The sequence below is a fragment of the Physcomitrium patens genome, chromosome 20 (genome assembly GCF_059467195.1).
Source record: "Physcomitrium patens ecotype Gransden chromosome 20, ASM5946719v1, whole genome shotgun sequence".
Classification (NCBI taxonomy): domain Eukaryota; kingdom Viridiplantae; phylum Streptophyta; class Bryopsida; order Funariales; family Funariaceae; genus Physcomitrium; species Physcomitrium patens.
In genome coordinates, this window is record NC_143429.1 from 12,270,653 (window position 1) to 12,294,780 (window position 24,128).

The following is a 24,128-nucleotide window of genomic DNA, read 5'->3' on the forward strand; positions in this document are numbered from 1 at the left end:
ACATCTTTAAATAACTTAACATATTTTAATGATTTTTTAATACTTTTTTATATTTTCACAAGTAATTCCTTGAACTAAATTAACTACTTTTATTGTATATTAATTGTGACAATGGCATGGGTTTTCTTATCCTATTTCATACTTGAAAGCTCCATTATGTATTTTATTTCTTTCTTTTTGTATTGTATTGTATTTGGATTTGAAAACTATTCTTCGGCTCATATTTGAGTCACACTTTTTGTGACAACAACATGGATTTATTTAGTTAACAATTAACATTGTTGTGTTGATAGACTTTTTAAGTAACATTTTTTTAAGTTAAAAAATAACATTTGGTAGTTTTGATTGATGAAACATTTATTTAGATTATGTATTTAAGTGTCTTTTCAAACTAAATAATTATAATATTTTTTGAGCATTAATTTAGTTTTGTGTCCATTATCATTGAGTGAAGTACAAAAAAAGTTTCTTTTTTCTTGCCCAGTATCACCTACATATTGAACCCCAAACCCTAAATCAAAAGAAAATCCACAACCCCCAATCAAAAAACAAGCGCCAGCACGATGGCATCAATCTTTGTAAAGCTTTTTGGGCTTCCCCAAGGTCAACTTAAAGATCCAATGTTACAATTTCTCGACGCCTACAATGGAAAGTATATTGTAGAAGACGTGCACAGGATGTGCGTAGCGTTTAAAACATCAGAAGAGAACACCTATGTCTACTTCTTCCCAACAATACCTACAGACTACAAGCTGATATCTTCGTTGACAACTATTACTCCCAATGGCTCCAGCGTCGTATTCTCAACCAACGAATCTTGTATTGTTGAAGAGGCAGTGTTCTGCTTTCCCTGTGATGATGCTGATGATGCTGTACAATATCTTGGTCTAAGCTGTAACAAGAGCAAGCACTACAGCACAAAAAAAGAAAAAAACGAAAGTAAAAGTAAGACCGAGACGATGAAATACCGACGATAAAACCAAGAACGAACGTCGTCATTCATCACTTAAATCATCCAAGAGGACACGAGAAGGCGTATAGGGGCAGAGGCAACAAACAGCAGGCGGGGAACTTTGACCCCGCAACGGATGGCGTTCCCAACAATCGTTCCGAACACTCGTTCACGGAACGGGATCACAGCAGTGAGGGAAATGACTGGCTGGGTGCCACACTGCTCTGTTCCCACGAGCAGCAGCAGCACGCGTGGACCCAGATCCATCCCAGAGCGCGGTGTGAATAGGCCCCCAGAGGAGGTCGGGCAATGGAAGAGGCCTCTTCTTTTCTTTTTCTTTCTCTCTTGCTCTCTCTCACCTGCTCTGGAAGGAAGGGTAGGGGAAGGAAGTCACAACAAGCTCAAGGGAGAGAGAGAAGGAGAGAAGGGAGAGAGAGAGGGAGAGGAGGGGGGGTTGAGAGTTCGACGAAGGGGGTTGGTGTTCCATTAGCATCCATAACATATTTTACTTGTTGGCTCTCGATAGTAGTAGTAGTCGAGGGAGAGAGGGGGAGAGAGAGCTCCACAGCCAAATCTCCATGAGCTCCAAACCCTAGAGGAGCGCCTCTCCAACGCCATGGCCGGCCAGCAGCAGCAGGCGTCGTCGTTGTTCGAGGCGGCTCTGCAGCAACAACAACAACACCAACAACAACAGCATCATCATCAGCACCAGATACACCAGCAGCACATGCAGCAATTGCAACAGCAACACGCGGATGCGTACACGTTTTTGGAATTGAACACGCAGGGGGATGACTACGAGTTCCCTGGGTTTACGGCGGAGTCCCTGAGTAGCCAAGGACCGCCCCGGGGAAGCGTGGGATTAGGAGGAGGAGGAGTAGGAGGAGGAGGGTTAGGAGGAGTCGGTGTGAGGGCGGAGACGGCGGGTGAGGATTTGGTCGGGGGGCTCGGGAGTCCAATTAGTGTAGGCGATGGAAGGGATTTGGTTAGCGGGAGTGCAGGGGACTTGATCGGATTGAGTGGATTGGGAGGTGGCGAGGACGGGAAGATTGGAGGCGGGCATGTGAGTGGCGTGGCTGGTTTGACCTCAGGGATTAGTGAGCTGAATTTTGAAGACCCAGGGGATGAGGATAGCCTCGACTACTCGAAGCGACACCTGCCGGAGCACGCGTGCAAGTACTGTGGGATTCATAATCCGGCCTGCATCATGCGCTGCAACGTGCCTACGTGCCGGAAGTGGTTTTGCAACTCTCGGGGCAATACGTCTGGGTCGCATATCGTGAATCATCTGGTGATTTTTTTGGGACCTTTCGTGGTGTTAAATTCTGCGGAGTGGTGGTTGTGCATCGAGTTAGGGTTTAGCTTCACGACGTGAGATATATGGTTTCTAGTTCTGTTTCTTTTGTATCTAGGAGAGGGTTATGGATGGTTGACATGTGAATGAAATTTCGGATGTTAGGTTATTATTATTTTTTTTTTTCCCAAGAATTTGTCAACTGAGGATTTATTCGGGGGGTAGGTGTTTGGTTATGGACATGTTATTTGGGCACGGTTTTGAAGTCCTATTGTAGAATGTTGTGGAGTTTTCATTACGATTGGCCATGGGAGAGAATTGTATATGTTTTTCTAAGATTCATTATTGCCTTATTTGCACTTAATCATAGATAATTATCCATGATTTTCAAGCTCGATGTATTTAGGGTTAGGAGGTGGTTACTGTTGTTGTAAAGATGAGGGACGTGGAGGTTCTGGTCCAAGATGTATGCGTTTGGCACTGGGATTGAAACATATATTTGTGCCCGTACATAATATTTTCAGGCAAGCGATTTCACGTGAAAACGAGGAAACATTACGTGGGATTTGTCATTGTAGTTCTGAACGCCTGGCTATGGACAGTATGAAATGTGGGCGTGATAGTATTTGAGATAAGCGTTGCTTTCATTACAGATGTCTTAACGTCAGAGTCGTTTATTACGGGCATTATTTCGAGATTCAGTCCTGTGAGGGGTATGTCGTTACGCCAAAGTCTCTATCATCACGTCTGTGTGATTTTGGGAGTACCTTTTTGAATGCTCGAGAGTATTGTTCAACACATCAGCACATTTGGACCGGATATCGCATTTAGGGAAGTTTTAGTAGTCGACATGTAAGGAAATTGACTTTTTCTGTCAACTTTTGTTTTCAGGTCCGCTCCAAACACAAAGAAGTTTGCTTGCACAGGGATAGTCCGTTGGGAGAAACGATCCTGGAATGTTATAATTGCGGGTGCCGCAATGTTTTCTTGTTAGGATTTATCCCTGCGAAGTCCGAAAGCGTTGTGGTACTTCTTTGCCGAGAGCCCTGTTTGAGCGTAAATGGCTTGAAGGATATGAACTGGGATCTCAGCCAATGGCTGCCACTCATCAATGACCGTTGTTTCCTGGATTGGTTAGTCAAGGTATGATTCCTGGGAGTTTATAGTTTCAATGTTTGAAGCTCTATACTATTGCTTTCTCTTTTTGTACTTAAATATCTAGGGCATATGGTTCTGATAAGTGTTTAGTGCAAAAGAGTTTTGATTCTCATTCTTCTCTCGCAATTATTTTCTTCTCTGACGATTCCATGGAGACTATCAAAGTGGGATGGTGGGAGACTCGCAGTTTGTGGAAGTGCTCTGATTTCGCTCATGTGCCTTCTGAAACTTTCCCACTTTCAGGCTGTCATTTTTAGTCTGTATTTTAAGCAAACGTATTGCCAACAGGTTCCATCAGAGCAAGAACAGTTGAGAGCACGACAAATCAGCGCTCAGCAAATTAACAAGGTGGAAGAACTTTGGAAGACAAATCCTGATGCTACTCTAGAAGATCTTGAGAAGCCTGGTGTCGATGATGAACCTCAACCTGTGGCATTGAAGTACGAAGATGCTTATCAGGTTAGCGGATGGTTCGTTTTGTTTCGCTCAATTCCCATTGTAACGTGAAATTCATTTACTGTTAGCATTTAGTGAATCAGAAATGTAAGGGTTTATGTGTTGTGCCTGTTTCTTTACGTATGGAAAGTATATTATCAGTTCTTCTAATTGAAAACTTTTTTGATTTTTGATTTTTGATTTTTTCCAATTTTCTTGAGCAGTATCAAAATGTTTTTGGTCCACTCGTGAAGCTGGAGGCCGACTACGATAAGGTACGGCTAGTATCCTTCAAATCAAATTTTGGCTCGTCTCATGTTCATGGAAGATTTCATATGATCTTGGGTTCCATTGCTAGTTACTATCTTATTGGTAGATTTTGCACTACATGCAAATCTTTGTAACATCTCTAGCTGTCATAAAAAAGGTTGGAAAAATCTAGCTCGACATTGGAAGTATTCTATCCAGGAATCAATATTTATCAGCGATTTGATGTACCTGCTTTAGATCCCGACGGACAGGACATTGAGGCCAGTTAAGCTTAGCGTTATTGATTCTGACGTCTAATACTTCTGTAGTTGGCCGAAAGCGAATTGCTGTCCTTCCCCTTTCTAAAACGGAAGCTTTCATGTATGGGTTGCAGATGATGAAAGAGTCTCAAAGCAAAGACAACATCACAGTGCGGTGGGATGTAGGTCTCAACAAGAAGAGAATTGCCTATTTTGTCTTCCCCAAGGTTTGTATCGTAATTTACCCAAGAAGTTTACCTTCGTAGTCACTTTTTAATTAATCACTTAATTAATTAATTAATTAACAATATTATTGTTTTGAACTATTGTCATCATGTTAATTGTTCTGCCATCGAACTCAAGTGGCATTGGTTATGGTGAATTATGTAGGAGGATAATGAACTGCGGTTGGTTCCTGGAGATGAATTGCGTCTACGTTATCCTGGTGATGGAACACATTCAGGATGGCAATCCGTGGGCCATGTGGTATGCTACATTGTGGAGCCTTGTGGAGTTTGAATAATCTGCATACTATTGCGCTGCATTATTTTAATGTTTTTGATATTCGTTCTTATTCTTATTTGCTTTTTGCAGATCAAACTCACGGCTCAAGAGGAGGTGGCTCTTGAGTTGCGCGCTAACCAGGTAGAGCTGCATTTGTTCTAATACATGTTTAGCCATGTGTGTTCATGTTAATGAGGACGATTGTCAATGTGCATTGGCTCCCATCTGCATTAGTATGTTTACCCTAAGTGTTTTTTCAGTAAATTGATGAACTCTATGCACTAACTGAGCGGATGTTAACTGGTCATTGCAGGGCGTACCTATTGACGTGAATCATAACTTCAGTGTTGATTTTGTATGGAAAAGTACGAGTTTTGATCGGATGCAGGTGGCGATGAAGACATTCGCTGTTGATGAGACAAGTGTTAGTGGGTAAGCATTGTTAAGGCTCGTGATGAAGATTTTTCGGTTTCGTGAGTGCAATGTAAATATGCTCTATGTTGGTTAGCATTTCCTCAACCCTGTTCCAACTCTGAGTAATTTTTTGAAACTTGAATCAGGAGTTTCCCTTTTATGTCTATTTAATGTATTCATTTATTATTCTCTCTCCACAGATATATCTATCATCGTCTACTTGGACATGAAGTTGAAATGCAAACTGTTCGGAACACGCTGCCTCGGCGATTTGGAGCTCCAGGATTACCGGAACTTAATGCCTCACAGGTTTGACTGAATCACTTTATTTCTGTAAAACAGTTTTTTTTTATGTAGATGCAACCCATGTTTCAGATTTGCATTAATCATAATGGAGTGGCTTTTTTGTAACTAATAGCTACATTTAAACACCTATTATCCCTTACTCATTTGATCTGTCTCAAAAGACTTTGTAACATGACATAGGTTTAGTCTCTACAGCACATCTCAATGGCCAGTACAACCTTGTATTTAACGATGGAGGGTCACAGGAGTACTATTCTAAGTGTGATTGATTGTGGTGGCTTTAGTTATTATTAAATATTGGATGACTTTGATGGTGAACAGGTGTATGCTGTGAAAAGCGTGTTACAAAAGCCGGTTAGTTTGATTCAGGGTCCCCCAGGCACTGGAAAGACAGTGACATCAGCGGCCATTGTATATCACTTAGCGAAACAGGGTCAAGGACAGGTGATTTCTATAATAATGAAAGTTTACCGTTCTTCACGACTAGTCACGTGTTCAAACTAGGGAAGATGTTTCAATTTTTTGTTTGTCACCTTTATTTTTTTGTTTGTTTTTTTCAGGAGTAGTATGTCTTATCTATGTGGTTTGTACTATACAGGTTCTGGTTTGTGCTCCCAGTAATGTTGCTGTGGATCAACTTGCAGAAAAGATTAGTGCAACAGGTCTCAAGGTAATTGTTATTTTTCTTTTTCTTTTTTTCTCTACAAATTCACTTGAAAGAATGGTTGATTTACCTTGTGAACTTATATGCTCATATTTTTCCAGGTTGTAAGATTATGCGCAAAGTCGAGAGAGGCTGTTAGCTCTCCTGTGGAGCATCTAACACTTCATTACCAAGTAATATATTCAGCTCACCTTTCTTGGCTTTTATAAATTGCTTGATGTTTTTTGGGTTTTAGGTTTGTTAACGATGATTCTATTTTCTAAGTTCGTGTAGGTTAACTTTTGACGTGATTTGGACGGTTACATAGGTACGGCACTTGGACACCACGGACAAAAGTGAACTACACAAATTGCAGCTTTTGAAGGATGAACTTGGTAATTACATTTCATTTTTCTGAGTCGAGATGTTTTAACTTATTTAACTTCATATGTTTTGAATTTTTGATTTACGTGTAGTATACTTCTGTGGTTTTGTGACTTTTGTCAATTTAACTGGATCTGTAGCAAACTAATCACTAAACTGTTTCTATTGTGCAGGTGAATTGTCGAGTTCAGATGAGAAGAAATACAAATCTTTGAAGCGGGCAACTGAAAGAGAGATCTCGCAAAGTGCTGATGTGATTTGTTGCACGTGTGTGGGAGCGGGTGATCCCCGTCTTGCAAACTTTCGTTTCCGTCAGGTGTGCATTCCATCTTTTTTTAATGTATTAATAATGAAGTGCCTTAGACGTACGTAAACTGATTTCCTTTTCAAATTTTAAAGGTGCAGGGGTTTGCAGAAGGTTTTGTTACACATTAATACAGCTGCTTACTGCTTTTTGAAATTAGACTTTCCATTTATCTGTTGCAGGTTTTAGTAGACGAATCGACACAGGCAACGGAGCCTGAGTGCCTGATTCCGCTCGTGCTTGGAGCTAAGCAAGTGAGTTTATCCCGCACTTCTTCTTGTTCTCCCTGTGGCGGTTGATGTTTGAGATACACGAACCGTGAACCTGTAGCCTTTCTAACTCTCAATTGCCGATCGTGATCGGATGCTTGCAGTTGGTTCTGGTTGGAGATCATTGTCAGCTAGGCCCTGTTATCATGTGCAAGAAAGCTGCCCGTGCTGGGCTTGCTCAATCTCTGTTTGAGCGCCTTGTTCTACTTGGAGTGAAGCCTATCCGTCTACAGGTGATTCTTTTTGTGTGGTTGCTTGAACTCAGGTTTTATTTTCGTGACAGATTTTCCGAAAATGTCTTTCTGATAGGCCTCAGGAAAGTAGCACATTTGGGTAACATAGTCGAATTTGAATAAGTTGATTGATGTATTTTCATATTAACGTCCCAGAGCTTATTGATGGCTCTGCTTTTACAGGTCCAATATCGGATGCATCCAAGTTTATCCGAGTTTCCATCTAACAGTTTTTATGAAGGAACTCTTCAAAATGGAGTCACTACAAGCGACAGGCTGCTGTCTCAAATCGATTTTCCCTGGCCTGTTCCTAACAGACCCATGTTTTTTTATGTTCAGGTAATTAGACAAAACATGGTTTTGTTTAGTCAAGATGTAGCATACTGGTTTTTGTTATTATTACTTGCTTAATACTTTGTTAACCTTATGGTATCTTTAGTTGTGTTTCATTTTCTGCTCTCTGATCATTCCGGGACCCGAAGCTTAGTAATACTTATAAATGTTGTTGTTGCTATCCAGATGGGGCAAGAAGAGATTAGTGCAAGTGGTACTTCATACCTGAACAGAGGAGAAGCTGGGAACGTCGAGAAGATTGTTACTACCTTCTTGAAGAGCGGAGTAGTCCCAGCTCAGGTTTATTATTACTTGACACTGTATAATCAACTGTTAAATTGGTTTTCGTGGCAGTCTGTGGCGATTAAACTTCTAAAATTTTGTGCTTATGAACTGATTTGTATTGCGTTATAGAGGAGGGTTTGTCGATCTTGTTGTGTAGGAGCCTTTTGATATTTGGTAAATGGTGTTTGATATTTAACCTGTGAGTTTCCTACAAATGTGTATCTTAACTTTTCATGATTGAACAGATTGGTGTGATCACCCCTTATGAAGGGCAGCGTGCATACATTGTTAACAATATGGCTAGGAATGGCTCTTTGCGTCAACAGTTATACAAGGAGATAGAGGTATGTTCCTTGGGAAATATTCTGTCGTGATAATTATGTGCTTTTTAGTATCTACGTTGTTTTCCACAATATGAATTAATGATGAAGTAAATGATGATGTGTCCGTGGTTTTCAGGTTGCAAGTGTAGACTCCTTCCAGGGTCGAGAGAAGGATTTCATCATTGTTTCTTGCGTCAGGAGTAATGAACATCAGGTAAGACTAGTTATTCAGCAGGTTGTGACAACTGTATGTTTCATGCTAGGTAAGCAAGTCATGCTCAGTATTTTGTGTACCTTACTGATTCCTGACATCCTGAGCATATGAGCTTGACTTGTTCTTACTTTGATTGGTACTATTATAAGCTGAGATATTTTGTGCAATGGTGTTTCAGGGGATTGGTTTTCTCAATGATCCTCGAAGATTGAATGTTGCTCTAACACGAGCTCGTTTTGGAATTGTGATTTTGGGCAATCCCAAAGTTCTTAGTAAGCAGCCTTTATGGAATACTCTGTTGACTCATTACAAGGTAAGGATTTGTCATGTTCAAACTCTCCTTGTTCGTTTGTTTTTTTAGTTCTTTGTTCATACGTGTGCGCGACGACGACGAGTCATAGTCAATACAGTGCTGCATTTATGAATTAGACTAGAGTGGAAATATTTTGTTTAATTTCAGTAGGATCTTCAAGGTATGAATACTAGTTCAAATCTGATTCGATATTGGTTTCTTTTTGATACCAGGAGCATGAAGTGTTGGTGGAAGGTTCATTGAATAACTTGAAGCAGAGCATGGTTCAGTTCCAGAAGCCTAAGAAGGTCTACAATGACCGTCGTGTGTACCCTGGAGGAGGTGCACCTGCCTTGGGTCCTGGAGAGGGTTTTGTTCCGGCTGCCACTACAAGTGCAGCAACTGGGGCCGCTGCGAACGATCGCCGAAATGGACGAGCTCGGGCGGTAGATGGGCGCAATGGTGAATATTTACTACTCCAGTTGCTCAAGCTACTGTTACAAATATGTATGTGTGACATTTTTAACTTGTCCGAGTTTAAATGCTTCATGGAACTCTTACTATCTGGTTCATTTATGCAGGAAGTGGATATATGCCTTTTGGTCCATTGAGCAATGGTGCCCAGAAGGGAGGTGTTTCTTCCCAAGCCGGTCTAACACCATCTCGGGGAGTACCACTTACAGGATTTCCAAGCACACCTCTTACTCAACCTTATGCAATTCCTTCGCGAGGTGGCATGCATGGTCCAATCGGAGCAGTGCCGCAGGTCCCACAAGCAGGTAGTCGTGGTTTTGGGGCAGGTAGAGGCAGCACCAGCGGTCCTATTGGTGGTCATTTGTCGCAGCACCAAACTCCACAGCAGCAGGGCGCACTTGGGGGAGCCTTCCAATTTGGTGGGCTCGACAGTCCTGCTACTCAGGCCTCTGCCGGTGGTCCAATGACGCAACAGGGAATCATGACCCAGATGCAAACTCAAACCCTGAGTCAGAATTTGCGGGATGGATTCGGTCTTGGAGGCATGTCTCAGGATTTTTTTGGAGAGGATTTCAAGTCTCAAGGATCACATGTTGGATATGCTGGACACGAATTTGCAACACAAGGAGCTTTTGGTATGGATTACTCCACACAAGCCAATCAAGGTGGATATGCCGGGAATTTTAACACTCAAAACTCACAACCAGGCTACTCACATCAGTCCATTGGAAACGAATTTATTTCACAGGTGAGTAGTGGAAAAGTTGAGTTGAATAAGAATCCTTTGTAACTGGCATGTAAAATGCTTGACGGGTCGGTATTATCTATTATAGTAAATCATCCAAGCTTGTCTAGCTTACATTTGCAATTGGTCATGTTCTGCAGGACTTTTTTGGTCATGCGACAGATGGATTATTTACTCAAGGAGGTTTCAATGACCGCACGCAGGACCTTCCATCTACCCAAAATCATTATGGACTTGGGGGTCTTCAATCTCAGGTAGATGTAGTTTGTTGTCTTTCTACCCGTAATGAATTAAATTTCTATTTACATTATGACCTTGTTCCTCCATGACATCACAAACTTGCGACGACTGGTACTTGGGATTTCTAAATATTTATTTTTGTATTGCAGGGAAGAATGTTCACTCAGCCCTTCACACAGTATGCTCAACCTCCTAATTCTCAACAGCAGCAGGGTGCTCAGCGCCGGTTCAATGGCTAGCACGAGGGAGCAGGAGATTGCATGTTTCCCATGGTCTACAGCACCCTCGAAATTAAGGATGTAGAGAGCCTATCATGAGCGCATCTTATAGCCTTACCTTGGCTGTCTCTATCTTGGATGTGTTCTTTGATCATAGACCTACATGAATGCGTGCAGGAAAGAGAGCAAAAGTTGTTTGCAGGTCATCGCAAAAGGTCATTGTTGACTGGCTGGAATTTTTTGAAGATGAAGGGGATATGAAGAAACAGAGATATTTCTATTGGTGGATTCGAAGTGGTGGATCTGGGTGAGTCTCAGCACCCAGTCCAGTTCTGTTGGAACAATGTGGTTCTGAACTCAGTACATCTAAGCAAGGCGTACAAGTAAAAGCAGTTCGGGTGACTCGTGATAGAATGTTAATGAGTTGGGATGTAGGCCTTGGACCTGGTATCTGCAATTCACAATGTTTTATCCTGTTCCCCGTCATGTGGGTGCAAAATTGTTACTCCTCTTGGGAAAACTACATCGATGTCCTGGGCGACAAGTATCCACCTGAACTGGCATGACTGGAACCACTAGAGTTCGCCGAAGTGTGCATATATCGTACTCTATCAGGCTTCCTTGAAACATGACAATCGGAGGTTCGTGGGAGTATGTAATGGTGCCTATCAAATTGCGGAGGATCGACGATTATATATTATGCATGGTTGGTTCATTGTGCACAACCATGTATGATGAGTGTAATGTCCTACATATTGCAAGGTGCCAACAGTCCAATGATCTTCTGAACAACATGATAAGCTCAGTAAATGACTTGGAAGAGTTGGGTGAAGAAGGAGCCATTCAGGTTGAAGTGCGGCAAGTGTGCATACTTTGTGTGAATAAAGATAGTTTTTCCAAGGCGCTACGTTCTTGAGGCAGTTGGAGCTTGCTTTGTGAGATGGGCTATGTGGCTTAGGAGGTTCATGCAAGTGTTTTGCCCAAGAGATCTTTTGACGATGTGTCTACAACCACATTCGAGTTTGGGCTAGTGATAGTTTTGGTTTTTTTGGAGAGTGTCTATGTAAATGTCCACATTCAGAGATACATTTGACTCTTGTTCCTCATGTATGTGGTATAGTTGTGGATCCAGATGTTTTAGTCTGGAGCATCCTGGTGATCCCTTATTGTCTATATTTGCAAGACGTACTTGCACGTTTTTTCAATACAGGGATTGATTTTAGCAGCTTTATCATGTGCACAAACCGATCTAAATGTGTTCATTCGGGTTTTTTCATTGTTGAGGGTTTGGTTGTGTAATTTGCAAGCTTTGCATATTTATTTTGTACTAATCTCTGGATCAAAGGGTCATAACCAGGCCACTTAATAGGGCAAATTAACAATGAGTCCTGTTTCCCCTATATTGAAACACAAATGGGAGAAGATTGAATACTGTAAGGTGTAATTGATTTATTGCTAGAATGAATCCTTCAGTTGAATTTATGCAAGCCCCATCAGCTTTGAGTTTAGCCTTGAGCTTGTTTCAACCCATTTCCTAATGGTTTCAATAATAATAATAATAATAATAATAAAAACCCCCTATTTGTCTTGTATTAAAATCAGTTGACAATCCTATATTAAGCTAATATACTTAAAAGTGGCTTGGTCATAACTAATGTTTTATGCAGCTCTTGTAGAAGTGTCCACTATATCCAAGTCTGTCCAAACACATAGTTTATACTTGCACCTCTTGCAAAATACTTTATTTGAAACCTTGGTCATATTTAAAGAAATGTGAAGGTGTGATTGGTCAAATTATAATGTACCCATTTCTACTAAAAATACATATGTTTCAAGTATTATTCATAGCCAAACTATTTTTTTAACCTTCTACAAAAGAATTTATTTTACAATCATGTAAAACACACTACTTATTCTTTGTTAAATCTCATGACTATATTTTTCATCCATTTGAAACAAAACACTTTTGATCATTATTCCAACTAAATTTATTTTAATATTTACCAACTTTAGAGACTACATTGCAATTGCATTCATTACAATACCATCTTAAAAACTTTTGTAGTTGGTGTAAATACTAGTGGTCTTTAAATTCATATTTAGATAATTAAGTAGTGAATAAAGTTTAAGTAGAGTAAGTATAAACTTATCCAACCTACACAACAACAAGTTTCAATCTTCAAAAGTATGTGTAAATTTTGTTGTAGTTTTTAAAAGCAAAAATTGATTGATTGATGCATTGCCATGCACCTCTTATAACTTATATATTGGTGGAATAACAAAAATTATAAGTATAGTTATGAATTTAAATTAATATAAATAAAATCTTTTTTAAATATAATTAAACTTACATAGTTAATACATATAGATATGATTAAGTAAAAACTCACTCAAAAATGATATAATATTGAACAAGAATGGCTATTGCCAAAAACAAGAAGACTAGAAAGTTTCGAAACAAGACTAAGGACTAGAAAGGCATTGACAAGAGTGAAGAAGGCTTCATTCTTGCTTCCATATATACTCTTAACTAGGAGCTATGTGGCAATGTCCTATAGGACCTCCAAAACGTGTTGACTTTGCAAGACATATCTTAACTTGCAATGCAAGTTTTCTATATGTGTCACATAGTTAATACAAATAAGGAAAGAAACAATCAAAATAATAACATTTGAATAGCAATTTATTTTGAAAATCAATAATTATTCAAATAATTTACAACATCTATGATTTGAATTATTTTATTAATATAAATTTATTTTAAACACGTATTATTAATTTGGTTTATATATTTGAATATAAAGACAATATTATAATATAATTAGCTTTAAAATCTAAGCTTTTAAGATGCAAAAGATATATTATAATATTTCAATTATATTTACTTATATGATTTTAAGATAATAATTATTAAAATAGTTTATATAGAATCATATAAAAAAAAGAAAATAAACAATTTTAGTTTCTATTACTTAGATTTATTTTATTAAAAGACAAATATATATATTAAATAAAAAAATAAGAATATATTTAATTATAATATATTTTTAATAATTTTAAAGATAATTTATTATTTTTAATAATTTATAGAAAAAATAATAAAATGATTCAAAGTATATAATTATTTATATTTTAAACATAACATTACCATCTAAGCATGTCTATTCTTCATATTGACTTAATTAAGTTAATAAATCTTTGAGATTTGATTGTAAATCTTCATGAGTCTCTAATATTGTTTTTTTTAAAAGTTTTAAGAGTTGATTTAACCTTATAGAACCTTATAAATAATTACAATTTAATGTTGAATGATCCTCTTCAATTAACATTTGTATGTATTTGCCTAACATGTTGAAGAACTTCTACATCATGAAGATAAAAAAAAATGTTCATCTTATTGTTGGACTTTCTAAGCTAAGATGTTTGAAGTTGTAATATTATTTTAATATAAAAAAATAATGTAATAGTAACATATCTTGTCAATTTTTTATTCTTAGATTTTCTCTTTACATAAATTACTTGGACTTTTGTAAGATCTATTTAATGTGGCTAATATCCAAATTCTATTTTTCTAACTATTTTTTAAGAGAAAAAAAAAAACTTTAATTTAATTTTTAAAAAAAAGAATTGGATTTTTAGAAGATTTCATATATATTTAACTATAAAATAATAGATGATTTGAATAGTCTTCTAATTTCTTTAAAATATCAATAGAATATTACTATGGAGCATGTTGACTAATCCAACCTAGACATAATTATCTTCTTGAAATTTGTTGGAGAAATATATAGTAACTACTTCTAATGAATTATTTGGTATATCTTTGAGAATAATTCATAAGATTCTATTGTTTATAAGAGATTTAAAATTTTCTAATAAATATTTGATGGAACGATAATAAATATGCACATACCACCAATTCTTTAAGAATTAGGGTTGTTTATATAATTGGATGCAACTTGAAGAATTACAAAACTAAGATTAGTCCAAACAACATTTTTTAGTTTTTGAGCCTTTTTTCTATACAGTTTGTGCTTCGTCAAGAATAGAAGTATTGTTTAATATTCAAGTTCATCAAATAACTTTGTTAGAATAGAAATATAAATATTGTTATCTTGATTAATATCTATGGAGATAAAGGAGTCTAATTTAATCTGTTTGTACCACCTCAAACTTGTCTTTGGTGAAATGTAGAATATCTAGGATATAAAGCTTTCTATACTTAGAGTCTATATAAAAATGTACTATTTTCTTGATTTTTTTTTGTGAACTACTTAAAATAAAGATTAAAAAAAAAATCAAAAAAATTAGCTCTAATTGAATATTCTATTCTACAAAAATCATCTTTTGTGATGAATATTTTTTTCTAGTTTATCTCTATAATATTCAATGGGATAGTAAAATATAGAAGACTATTCAAATCATCTTTTGTTTTATAAGTATTTGTTGATTAATCAAATAATGTTATATGATTGAATATGTACTTACTTTATAAAAAGATAAATATTTTTTATCTATTTATGGCATAAATTTTATCTATTTTATAAAGTTAGTCAAAGAAAATTAAGATAATACTTTTAAGATTCTTTAAAAATTCATAAAGCTAATATTTTATTCTTGACATCATAAAAGAAATGTGGATTTGAATAGAAGTCTCATTAGTTTCATTGCTAGACATATAACTTATATAAATGAGTAGATATTAGCCTTGAGATTTTCATGTTTCAATTGAGATAATAAAAAGTTGGTCCTTTTCTTTACCTCTTGAAAGACCAATGAAGGAATAGAAAAGATAATACATTCAAATGTGCTTATAATTATTTTTTATACTTATGGCATAACTAAAATATAGACTTCTATACACAAAATTAGGTAGCTTACATTTAATTAACAAAGTTAGGCAAGAAAAAAAGAAAAAAAGAATATTAATTTAATTTGTTCATTTTTATTTATTTTACAAATACATTATTTTAGCTCTAAGTTTTTGTGCATCAAAGAAAATTTCTCTTCGTATTATCTTCAAAAGATATCTTGCATAACTACAAATATCAAAAAGATTATTACAAAATTCATCTCTACATGCATTAAAAAAAGATTAAAATTATTCTTTTTCTACATAATAATACTTCAAACAATGCAACGCTCTATCTCTACAAATTGACGGCACAATGAAGAAATATTTTTTTATTAATAAAATTAATAAATTTGTATAAATAAAAAATATAAATACACTGGAATCACATGCTCATCATTTGATCTCTTTGGGAAATTAAAATAGATACAAATGAGCATTGATTCATAACAAAAAATAAGATTGTGCTTTAAAGTAGTTGTAAAAATCAATAAATAATATAAATTTATTGCAATTGCATAATGATGTATGCTATCTATGTATATATTTTATTTTATGATAGTTTTCCAAAATTTAAACAAGGATTCTTTTATGATTTTGTAAAACATAAGGATCCAAATATTTGAACTTTTAAGTAATATTTATTCAAAGTCATTTTAATTTTTTGTAAAATCTGATGAATCATACTATTTTATTAATTAAAAATTTATGAAGTATATATGTATATGTATACACACACACACATACATTTGATAACCATAAATGATTACAAACAAAAGACATTGACTAATTAAAACAAAATATGAGAGAACATATACAATTCATGTGGAGTAGTAATCTTTACAATCTTTTCAAATGAATATTGAAAATGATTCATTTTAAGTTTTTGTTAGTAAAAGATTTGAAAAATAAATATGCAATTTATAGATGTAAAAACAGTTATGTGGATAAAAGCAAATTTTAAATTTAAGAGCTATATTATGTTAAAAGGATGTAATAATCAGACAAAAAACTATTGACAAGTATACTGATGTGAAACTTCAAAAATTTCGAAACAATTGTATTGAGCTTTAAAAATGTACCATGAAAAAAAAAAAATGAATAAATAAAATCGTCAGTAATTCTATATTATGTGCAGTATATCATAATGTAAATTCCATATTTTATTTTATTTTTAAAAATTCTATTCTGTAAGATGAGAGCCGAGGAGATGCTTGCGCACACGTCATTCGACTCCTGTAATTGATTAGACTTGAATATGAGTTCGTGGTGTGTTCGTAGTGAAAAAAAAATTAAATTACATTTCAAGTCTTGATTCATTGTTAAAGTTTAAACCTCAAATATTGTTTTGTACACATGGATACTTTTGATTATGTTTTACTGAATATGTGGGTACAAATCAAGGTCATAGACAGCTACATTTGATTATAGTCAGTCAATAACATACGCCCCATACTCTTTGTCAGCATTTTCTGAAGCAGGAAAAGAACACAGGGAGCACAGTGTTTGTATGCCGTGACGACCACTAGTAATCAAAAGTAACACGCTGCACCTCCTCTATCAACAAAATGCAGTGTCTTCTCAGTGCTAAATGAAACACCCCATATCCCCAAACCAGCTACGAAATATCCCGAGCTCACATTACAGCAGGAAACATGAAGAAACGAAGAATCGAAGAATATAGAAATGTTGTATTCTGTTAACATGGCCAGTAACGTCACAAGTATACAGACTGAAGAGGTCCTGGCCTACTGAGATAACTGGCTATTGTCTTTCCTTGCAGAAAAAAATGAACAACCAACGATTTCTCTGCATAAGCTTACTGCCGAAGTCTAACTATTGGTGTAGCACACGGGATGCATATCATGAAAAAGCATACCACGTACTGCTGAGTACATGGGTTGATGGTGCCCAGGTTCTCATGATCTGATAGCACATCTCCTCGATTGTTGTTTTTGGCAGATTGCATCGGTATGAAATCAACCCATGAACGGCAGCACCAAGTGCAAAGCGCTACAAGTAACCTAGTTCATGGGAGTTACAACCTTCATAATTTCACTTAAGTAGCAATTTACTTTACAGTGAAGAGGTGAGGCAGAGGGGATCACAGCGATGAAAGAAATTCTGCTATGTCATCGCAACAAATAGAAATCGATTACTGCTCCTCGATATAGAGTGAAACATATTCAACCCTAATTCCTCCTTTCAGCTTGGTGTTGATGACGAAGTATCGAGGATACTGCTTCAACAGGCTCACAAGTCCCGACCAGGCCTTGGTGTTTCCTTTGCCATCCCTGTCTTGTCCATCTCCATCCAAGCCCATAATTTGCATAAATTGGGGTGACAGTTGCCTGCGCTGGAAATGGTCTAAGATGTCGGCGTGCAATTTGGATACTGCCATCCACTCGCCGGGATGATACTGGCTCTGTAGCTTCTCTAGGATGATTTTCACCACTTCCGTCCCTTCGAACTGTTCGTGTACCACGTCGGGCTCATCTTCGTCATACCTGTTCCCCTCCCGTCCCTTTGTGCCGGTGCCGACAAGAGGAGGAGGCACCACCTCCTTAGGCACCATCCCAGTCTGTTGTTGCCCCCAGGTGCCTCCACCAACCGGCCCATTCTTGTTCCGCCCTCTTACCTTCCTCACAAGACCGGACGAGCCCAGAACCAACGCAGCCGAGGCCGCTCTGCCACCACCCGCAGCCCGTTTTCTAGAGTTCGGAGGGCTGGACACAGTAGCCACAGAACGCACGATCTTCTTCGCAGGAAGGAGAAAATAGAACCGCTTCTCCCCGATCTGCAGCAGGTCCTGCGAGTCCAACTTTACGGGCACATTGCCTGGATGGTGTAGCACACCCTCCACATAACACCCGTTTTTTCCCAACACCTCCAGCACAAACCGCTGCCGCTCAAAATCATAAAAAATCCTCGCATGCTGCCGGGATATGTTCATCCCCCCTCCCAACCCCACCAAGTCCACATCCACGGCCGACTTCTTACTGTTCCTTCCCAACACAATTGAATACGTCTGCATGTAATACTCGAAATCCTCCCCCTGCAACTTCGCGAACCCCGCTTCCGTCTCCCCCATCTTCCTTCCTTCCTCCTCACTCACTCACTCTCTTCCCTGTCTCTCTCCTCCTCACCTCTGCATCCGCTGCAACCCTAAATTTCCCACAACTCCCCCTCACACACAAATTCAAACCGAGCTCTCTCGTTGACCTCTCCCGACATCAAACTCACCATCGAAAAGGCCGCGATTGTAACCGCAAAAACTTTACCCCCATCAACGTCCTTCCTCTCCGAAGCATCAACAAACACAAAAACCTACCATTCTATCTCTCGCTATCTCTCTCTCTCCCTCTCACCCACTCGCTAACGCAGAGTCCGCCAGTGCGGCGACGTGACACACAAGGCCAAACCGACGGGCCGGGCCTGTGAAGGTCCGTCGCCTTGGAGGCTGCGTGACGCGAGAAGCTGGCCTGACGAAGCTGGCTGCTGCACCTCGCGGGACGACAACGCTTCCAGTCAAGGGGACATGCCTTACCCCCCCCCCTGTTCCAAGCTGGCCTCTGTAGTCCACGTCATCATGCTTCGTCTCCCCTTGGACGATTCCGCTTCTCCACGCTGGCAATGCGTTCCACGTCAGCATAGCTTCACCTCGGGCTTCGCGGATCCCACTTCTCCACTTCCCCCTCTCTTTTGGTCACCCCCCCCCCCCACTTTCTTTCTTTCCTTTTTTTTTTTTTCGTAAGTGTGTGTAGATTCTACTTACTTGAAAAAATCTGGACGATGTTCATCTGATCTATACTGTAACTGTATTCTGGAGTGCCGCCAACTTAAGCTCCGTCATTTACTGCTTAGTTTCAACTTCATCCAAGTTATCTTTAATGTGTTTGTAATAATATCGAGGAGTTCTTTTGTTGCTGTATGCATTATTTGGTAGGACTCATGGCACTTTTGTGTATGAGTGGCCAATCCAATAACTCATCCATGTACAAAAAATTGCTAGCCACAAAGCTTGAATATGGGTCAAGTCACTTTCTGATGTTTTCGACTTCTATCTTTATCAAATTTTAAACCAATGATAGTATTTTATGCAAAAAGAAACCTATGATGGCTCCATGTTTACCTCTTATTACTCTTCATAATATATATATATATATATATATATATACATATATTAAGTATAAATAGATAAAATAGATCTTGATAGATTCTTCAATTAGAATATATAAGTTTTTAAAAAAAAACATTTATTTTTAAGATATCTTACAAGATAATATAGACATAATATTCTTAATTAATTATTATGACATATATTCTTTTTATTATTAAAATGGTAAAAATATATATATTATATTTAGACTTAGTAAGACACTACTTTTTATCTATAATCCTAAATTAATATACAAGTTTTCTTAATTTTATAAATAAACTAGATTCTACTTCTATTCTATCATGGATACCATTAAAGACATGAATCATAATAGAAACTTGAGGAGACAATATATTCTTGTATCAATGAAAGATAGAAAGTAGACATATAAGAAATAGATACAAGATAGAAAGAAACTTAAATGGCTATTGCCAAACACAAAGAACCTAGAAAGCCTTCAACTAAGACTAGAATACAAAAAAAGTACTGACTTTACATGTCTATGGGCTTTATTTTATAATTAATTATTATCCACCATCTAATACATCTATGTTATACCATAGAAAGATCAAATTTTAAGGTTATTGCTAGTAGTAGCAGACTAGATAGATCAAGAGCCTGTATAGCTCTACAATTACAAATCTTAAGAGACATGATAATAAAAATATATATATATATATATATATATATATATATAAATCATGTATTTTATTAAATTTAAAGATCTACATTATTTCAAAACCTACCGTCTTATTGATATGGACAACTATGGCATACATGCCTTTTAAATAAAAGATATTTAAAAATAAGATAATTTATTTTGTGAGTATATTATAGCAACTTCTTTGATGTCATTCTTGTTGTTTGAAGAAATGAGATAAGAATAGGCAATGAATGCTTTCAACAACAACACCAATTTTATGGTACTACATATCATGAAGTCTTTTTAAAATCTTCACAAATACTTAGTATACTTGAAATCAAAATACAAAGTTGATAATAACTTCTATAAAATTCACATTATTGATAAGTTTTTTGGTATGAAAAAAATAAAGAATAAAAAATAAATGCAATGCAATACAATACACATGAATAAGTATCTAATAGAGTTGAAAGAAATAATGGACTTCTTAGAAGATATCAACAATCTTCTTTTGGAAGCAATTATAGTTAATTGTAAAATGAATAATCTTCTAAAAAAGTATAATATTATCAAGCATATGACACTAGAGGATAAGTTATCATCATATACAAAACTTAAAATATGATTGTTGAGTGAAGAGATGTTACAAAAAGTATAGAAGAATGTAGAAAAAGACACTAATTCATTTTTGACCTTTAAAAGCAATATAAGACGTCTCCATACATAAAAAAAAATCATAAAATATTAGTAGTAGATTTGGATATCAAAATAACAAGATCCAGAATCAAGGCAAGTTGAATACAAAGAATAAATGTATTATCAATATTATAATAACAATACACATTCCTATTCTAGTTGATATCATATGGGACGAATTCCATACTAAGGTGGCAACAACCAAGTTGACAACCAATCTCAAAGTTATACTTGAAACAAACAAAAAATAAGCATCCTAAAAGACATAGTATTAAAGCAATAATGAAGAAACTCAAAGCATTAGAGCTCTAATTACAATATGAGCACTAAAATAAATTATTTGGCAGCCATGGTTCCAACAACAAAGTATATTTTGAAGAAGAAAAAAATACTTGATTCATTAGAATTAGACAAAAAAGACACTTTGAAACACAAACCATCAACAACTCAAGTAATCAATATTTGCTTTGCTAAACTTAACTCAATAAAAATTGATAAGATTGTGGTATCTTGGTTCTTAGATTTGGGGGTCTCACACCATGTCTCTTGAAAAAAAATAATCTTTTCATTATAATAGCAAAATAGTGGTACTAAGGTAACTTTAAAAAGAGGATACAGTCATAATATACATGGTATGAAAGGAGTGATAATTTAATTTTCTTTTAGTGAAATACATACCATTAGCCATATTTTATATTTTCTGGATATTCAAAAAAATCCTTTTGTTGATTGGCTTCTTTGCAAAAAAAAACTTTGTTTTAAGATTCATATAATATAAATGTTTAGTTTGTGATGGTTTAGAAAAAACCATTAAAAAGGCACAATGGAAAAATTATAATAACTTGTATAAATTACAAGGCACTACTATTATAAATTAATCAAAAGTTCTCTTATGTGCTAAAATTTATTATAATATATTAATTCTTTGGCATCAATACTTAGGCCACTTCCATTATCAAGTCATGTTCTAAATGGTTGAAAATAAAGTTGTTATAAGTCTCTCCAACATTGTAATATCTGATGCTCCAGATAAGATATGTATCAAAAGAAAAAAAAAAACTAGAGCTAGGATTTTGAAGAAATATATTAAACCGTCTTTTGATAAATTAGAATTAGTTCATATATATATATATATATATATATATATATATATAGATAATAAGATCTTTTTAAGTAAAGTCATAAAAAAGAATAAGATATTTTCTTATACTAGTAGATGATTTCTTGAAATATTCATATATTTTTTCTCCAAAAAGAGCAAGTATATTATGAAGTTTTGGAACTTTCATCAATTTGTTGAAAGATAGACTAAAAAAAAGTAAAAATACTTTGGTATGACTATGGTACACAATTTCTTTCTACAAAGTTTAAGACATATTGTGAGAATTATGACATTAATAGAAAATTATTCCAAGTTTGTAGACCATACTAAAATAGTGTTGCAAAAAGTCAAAATTGAGTTCTTCAAGATATTTTTTCATATCTATTATTTGACTAAAATTTACTAAAATTTCTTTGAATCAAAGTTGTTTAAACAACTTGTCTACTTTTAAACTATAGATCCTTAAAACAACACTCAAATAAAATTCTATTAAAAATATTCATAAATACCAAATCTAAAATTTTTAAACTTCATATCTTTGATACTTCAATGTTTACTACAAATACCTCTTTAAGCATTATTAAACTCAATCTCTGTTCCAAAAAATGCATCTACTTAAGTTTTAATTTGTACTCTAAAGCTTTTAATATTAACAACAAGAATTTGATGAAAGAAAATAAATAAGTAAGACTCTATCAAAGAAATATAAAAAAATAGAAATAAAAAAGTTTGTATATTAAAAAAAAAAAAAAAAAAAAAAAAAAAAACTATTGCTTTTAAACAAGGAAATTAGAGAGTCTTGAAATTAGACTAGAAGCAAGAAAGGAGTTGACAAGAGTGAAGAAGGCTTCACTCTTACTTCTATATATACTATCTATCTAGGATCTAAATAGCAACATTCTATAGGACCTCCAAAAACATATTGACTTTGTATAACATGTAACTTAACTTGCAAGATAAGTTTTCTACATGGATGCCACATAGTTAGCTTATTCCACAAGCTACCAATACATGTGGTATGTGGTTAGCTTGTTGACTAAGTTTCTAACTTATCAATCAACTACAAACATATTTAAAGTCAAATCTACATCTGAGAATTTTTTAAGAAGCTTTTCTAAAAGGTATTATGAAATTAATTTATTTTTACCTACTTCTACTTATTCATATTATTTAGGTTACAATTATAGTAGATAAATATCCATGAAATTTAGATGCTAGAATCCAAAAAAATACTAAATTATCATTTCTAAAGATGCTTGATTCTTGGAGGATTCATTGCCATCAAATTTGAGCTCACCACTAGATTCAATTAATTTAACCTAAATATCTTGTATTCTCTAAGACTTTCTACTAATCAAAAATTTATTATTATTATAAGAAATTTTTGCCACAATGTTTGACATTATTATACTACAAATAGGAGAACTCAATTACCTCACTAAAACCATATGTGATATTGGATTTGTGATTTTTCTACTAACTTGGTTCATACATCAATATCAAAAAAATTATTTTACTATTGGTCTTTTTATCTTAGTCTATCTACATTTCTATTCTAATTATGATTTTTGATATTTCAAAGCAAGAAATTTACCATTTAAGGATACATTGATGCCGATTATGTTGGCAACTTGGATATACAAACTTCTATAATTATTTTTTTAATATTCTTAGAAATTTTTTTAATTTTATGATATAGTACAAAGTAAAATATTATATTATGTTATTCATGTGAAGCAGAATATTATAATTTTATAAAAATAACTTATGAAGTTATATAGATTTGACATCTAATATAGGAACTTATAAAAATTTGGTATAATCATTAGAATTCTATAAAGATATCCATAAATCTAATATTTTATAATATAAAAAAATAAAAAAATAAAAAATAAAATACTTTAAAGTTGATATATACTTTATTTGCCAAAAAATAGAAGATGATATAATCAAAGTAGAATTCAAAGATTCTATTAAAAAATCAGTTAATATTTTGACAAAAATCTTTAAAAAATAAAATTTGAAAGTCGTCAGAGCTTACTAAATTTTAAAATTATTTCTAAAGTTTCAATATACAAACCATGCTCTCAATCTTAGATCTTGTCTATTAGATAAGTATGTACTTTTTTCTTTGTTCTAAAATTCTT

At 35.2% G+C, this 24,128-nt stretch overlaps 2 protein-coding genes across 2 annotated transcripts; one reads left to right on the forward strand and one right to left on the reverse strand.

Moving 5' to 3' along the window:
* The first annotated feature begins 1,433 nt into the window (after nucleotides 1-1,433).
* Nucleotides 1,434-11,758, forward strand: LOC112273254 (regulator of nonsense transcripts 1 homolog). Its single transcript, XM_024501764.3, has 25 exons — nucleotides 1,434-2,243; nucleotides 3,138-3,389; nucleotides 3,693-3,863; nucleotides 4,064-4,114; nucleotides 4,483-4,575; nucleotides 4,739-4,834; nucleotides 4,943-4,993; nucleotides 5,166-5,284; nucleotides 5,467-5,575; nucleotides 5,894-6,016; nucleotides 6,171-6,242; nucleotides 6,338-6,409; nucleotides 6,544-6,610; nucleotides 6,773-6,915; nucleotides 7,086-7,157; nucleotides 7,277-7,405; nucleotides 7,589-7,744; nucleotides 7,925-8,038; nucleotides 8,269-8,367; nucleotides 8,483-8,560; nucleotides 8,739-8,873; nucleotides 9,086-9,314; nucleotides 9,434-10,074; nucleotides 10,212-10,325; nucleotides 10,461-11,758. Exons 1-25 carry the CDS (start codon nucleotides 1,569-1,571, stop codon nucleotides 10,548-10,550), a joined length of 3,951 nt encoding a protein of 1,316 aa, XP_024357532.1. The 5' UTR covers nucleotides 1,434-1,568; the 3' UTR covers nucleotides 10,551-11,758.
* A 5,294-nt stretch (nucleotides 11,759-17,052) lies between these two features.
* On the reverse strand, nucleotides 17,053-18,896 carry LOC112273072 (FHA domain-containing protein FHA2). Its single transcript, XM_024501422.3, has one exon. The coding sequence runs from the start codon at nucleotides 18,470-18,472 to the stop codon at nucleotides 17,537-17,539; it is 936 nt and encodes a 311-aa protein (XP_024357190.1). The 5' UTR covers nucleotides 18,473-18,896; the 3' UTR covers nucleotides 17,053-17,536.
* Between the last annotated feature and the right edge of the window lie 5,232 nt (nucleotides 18,897-24,128).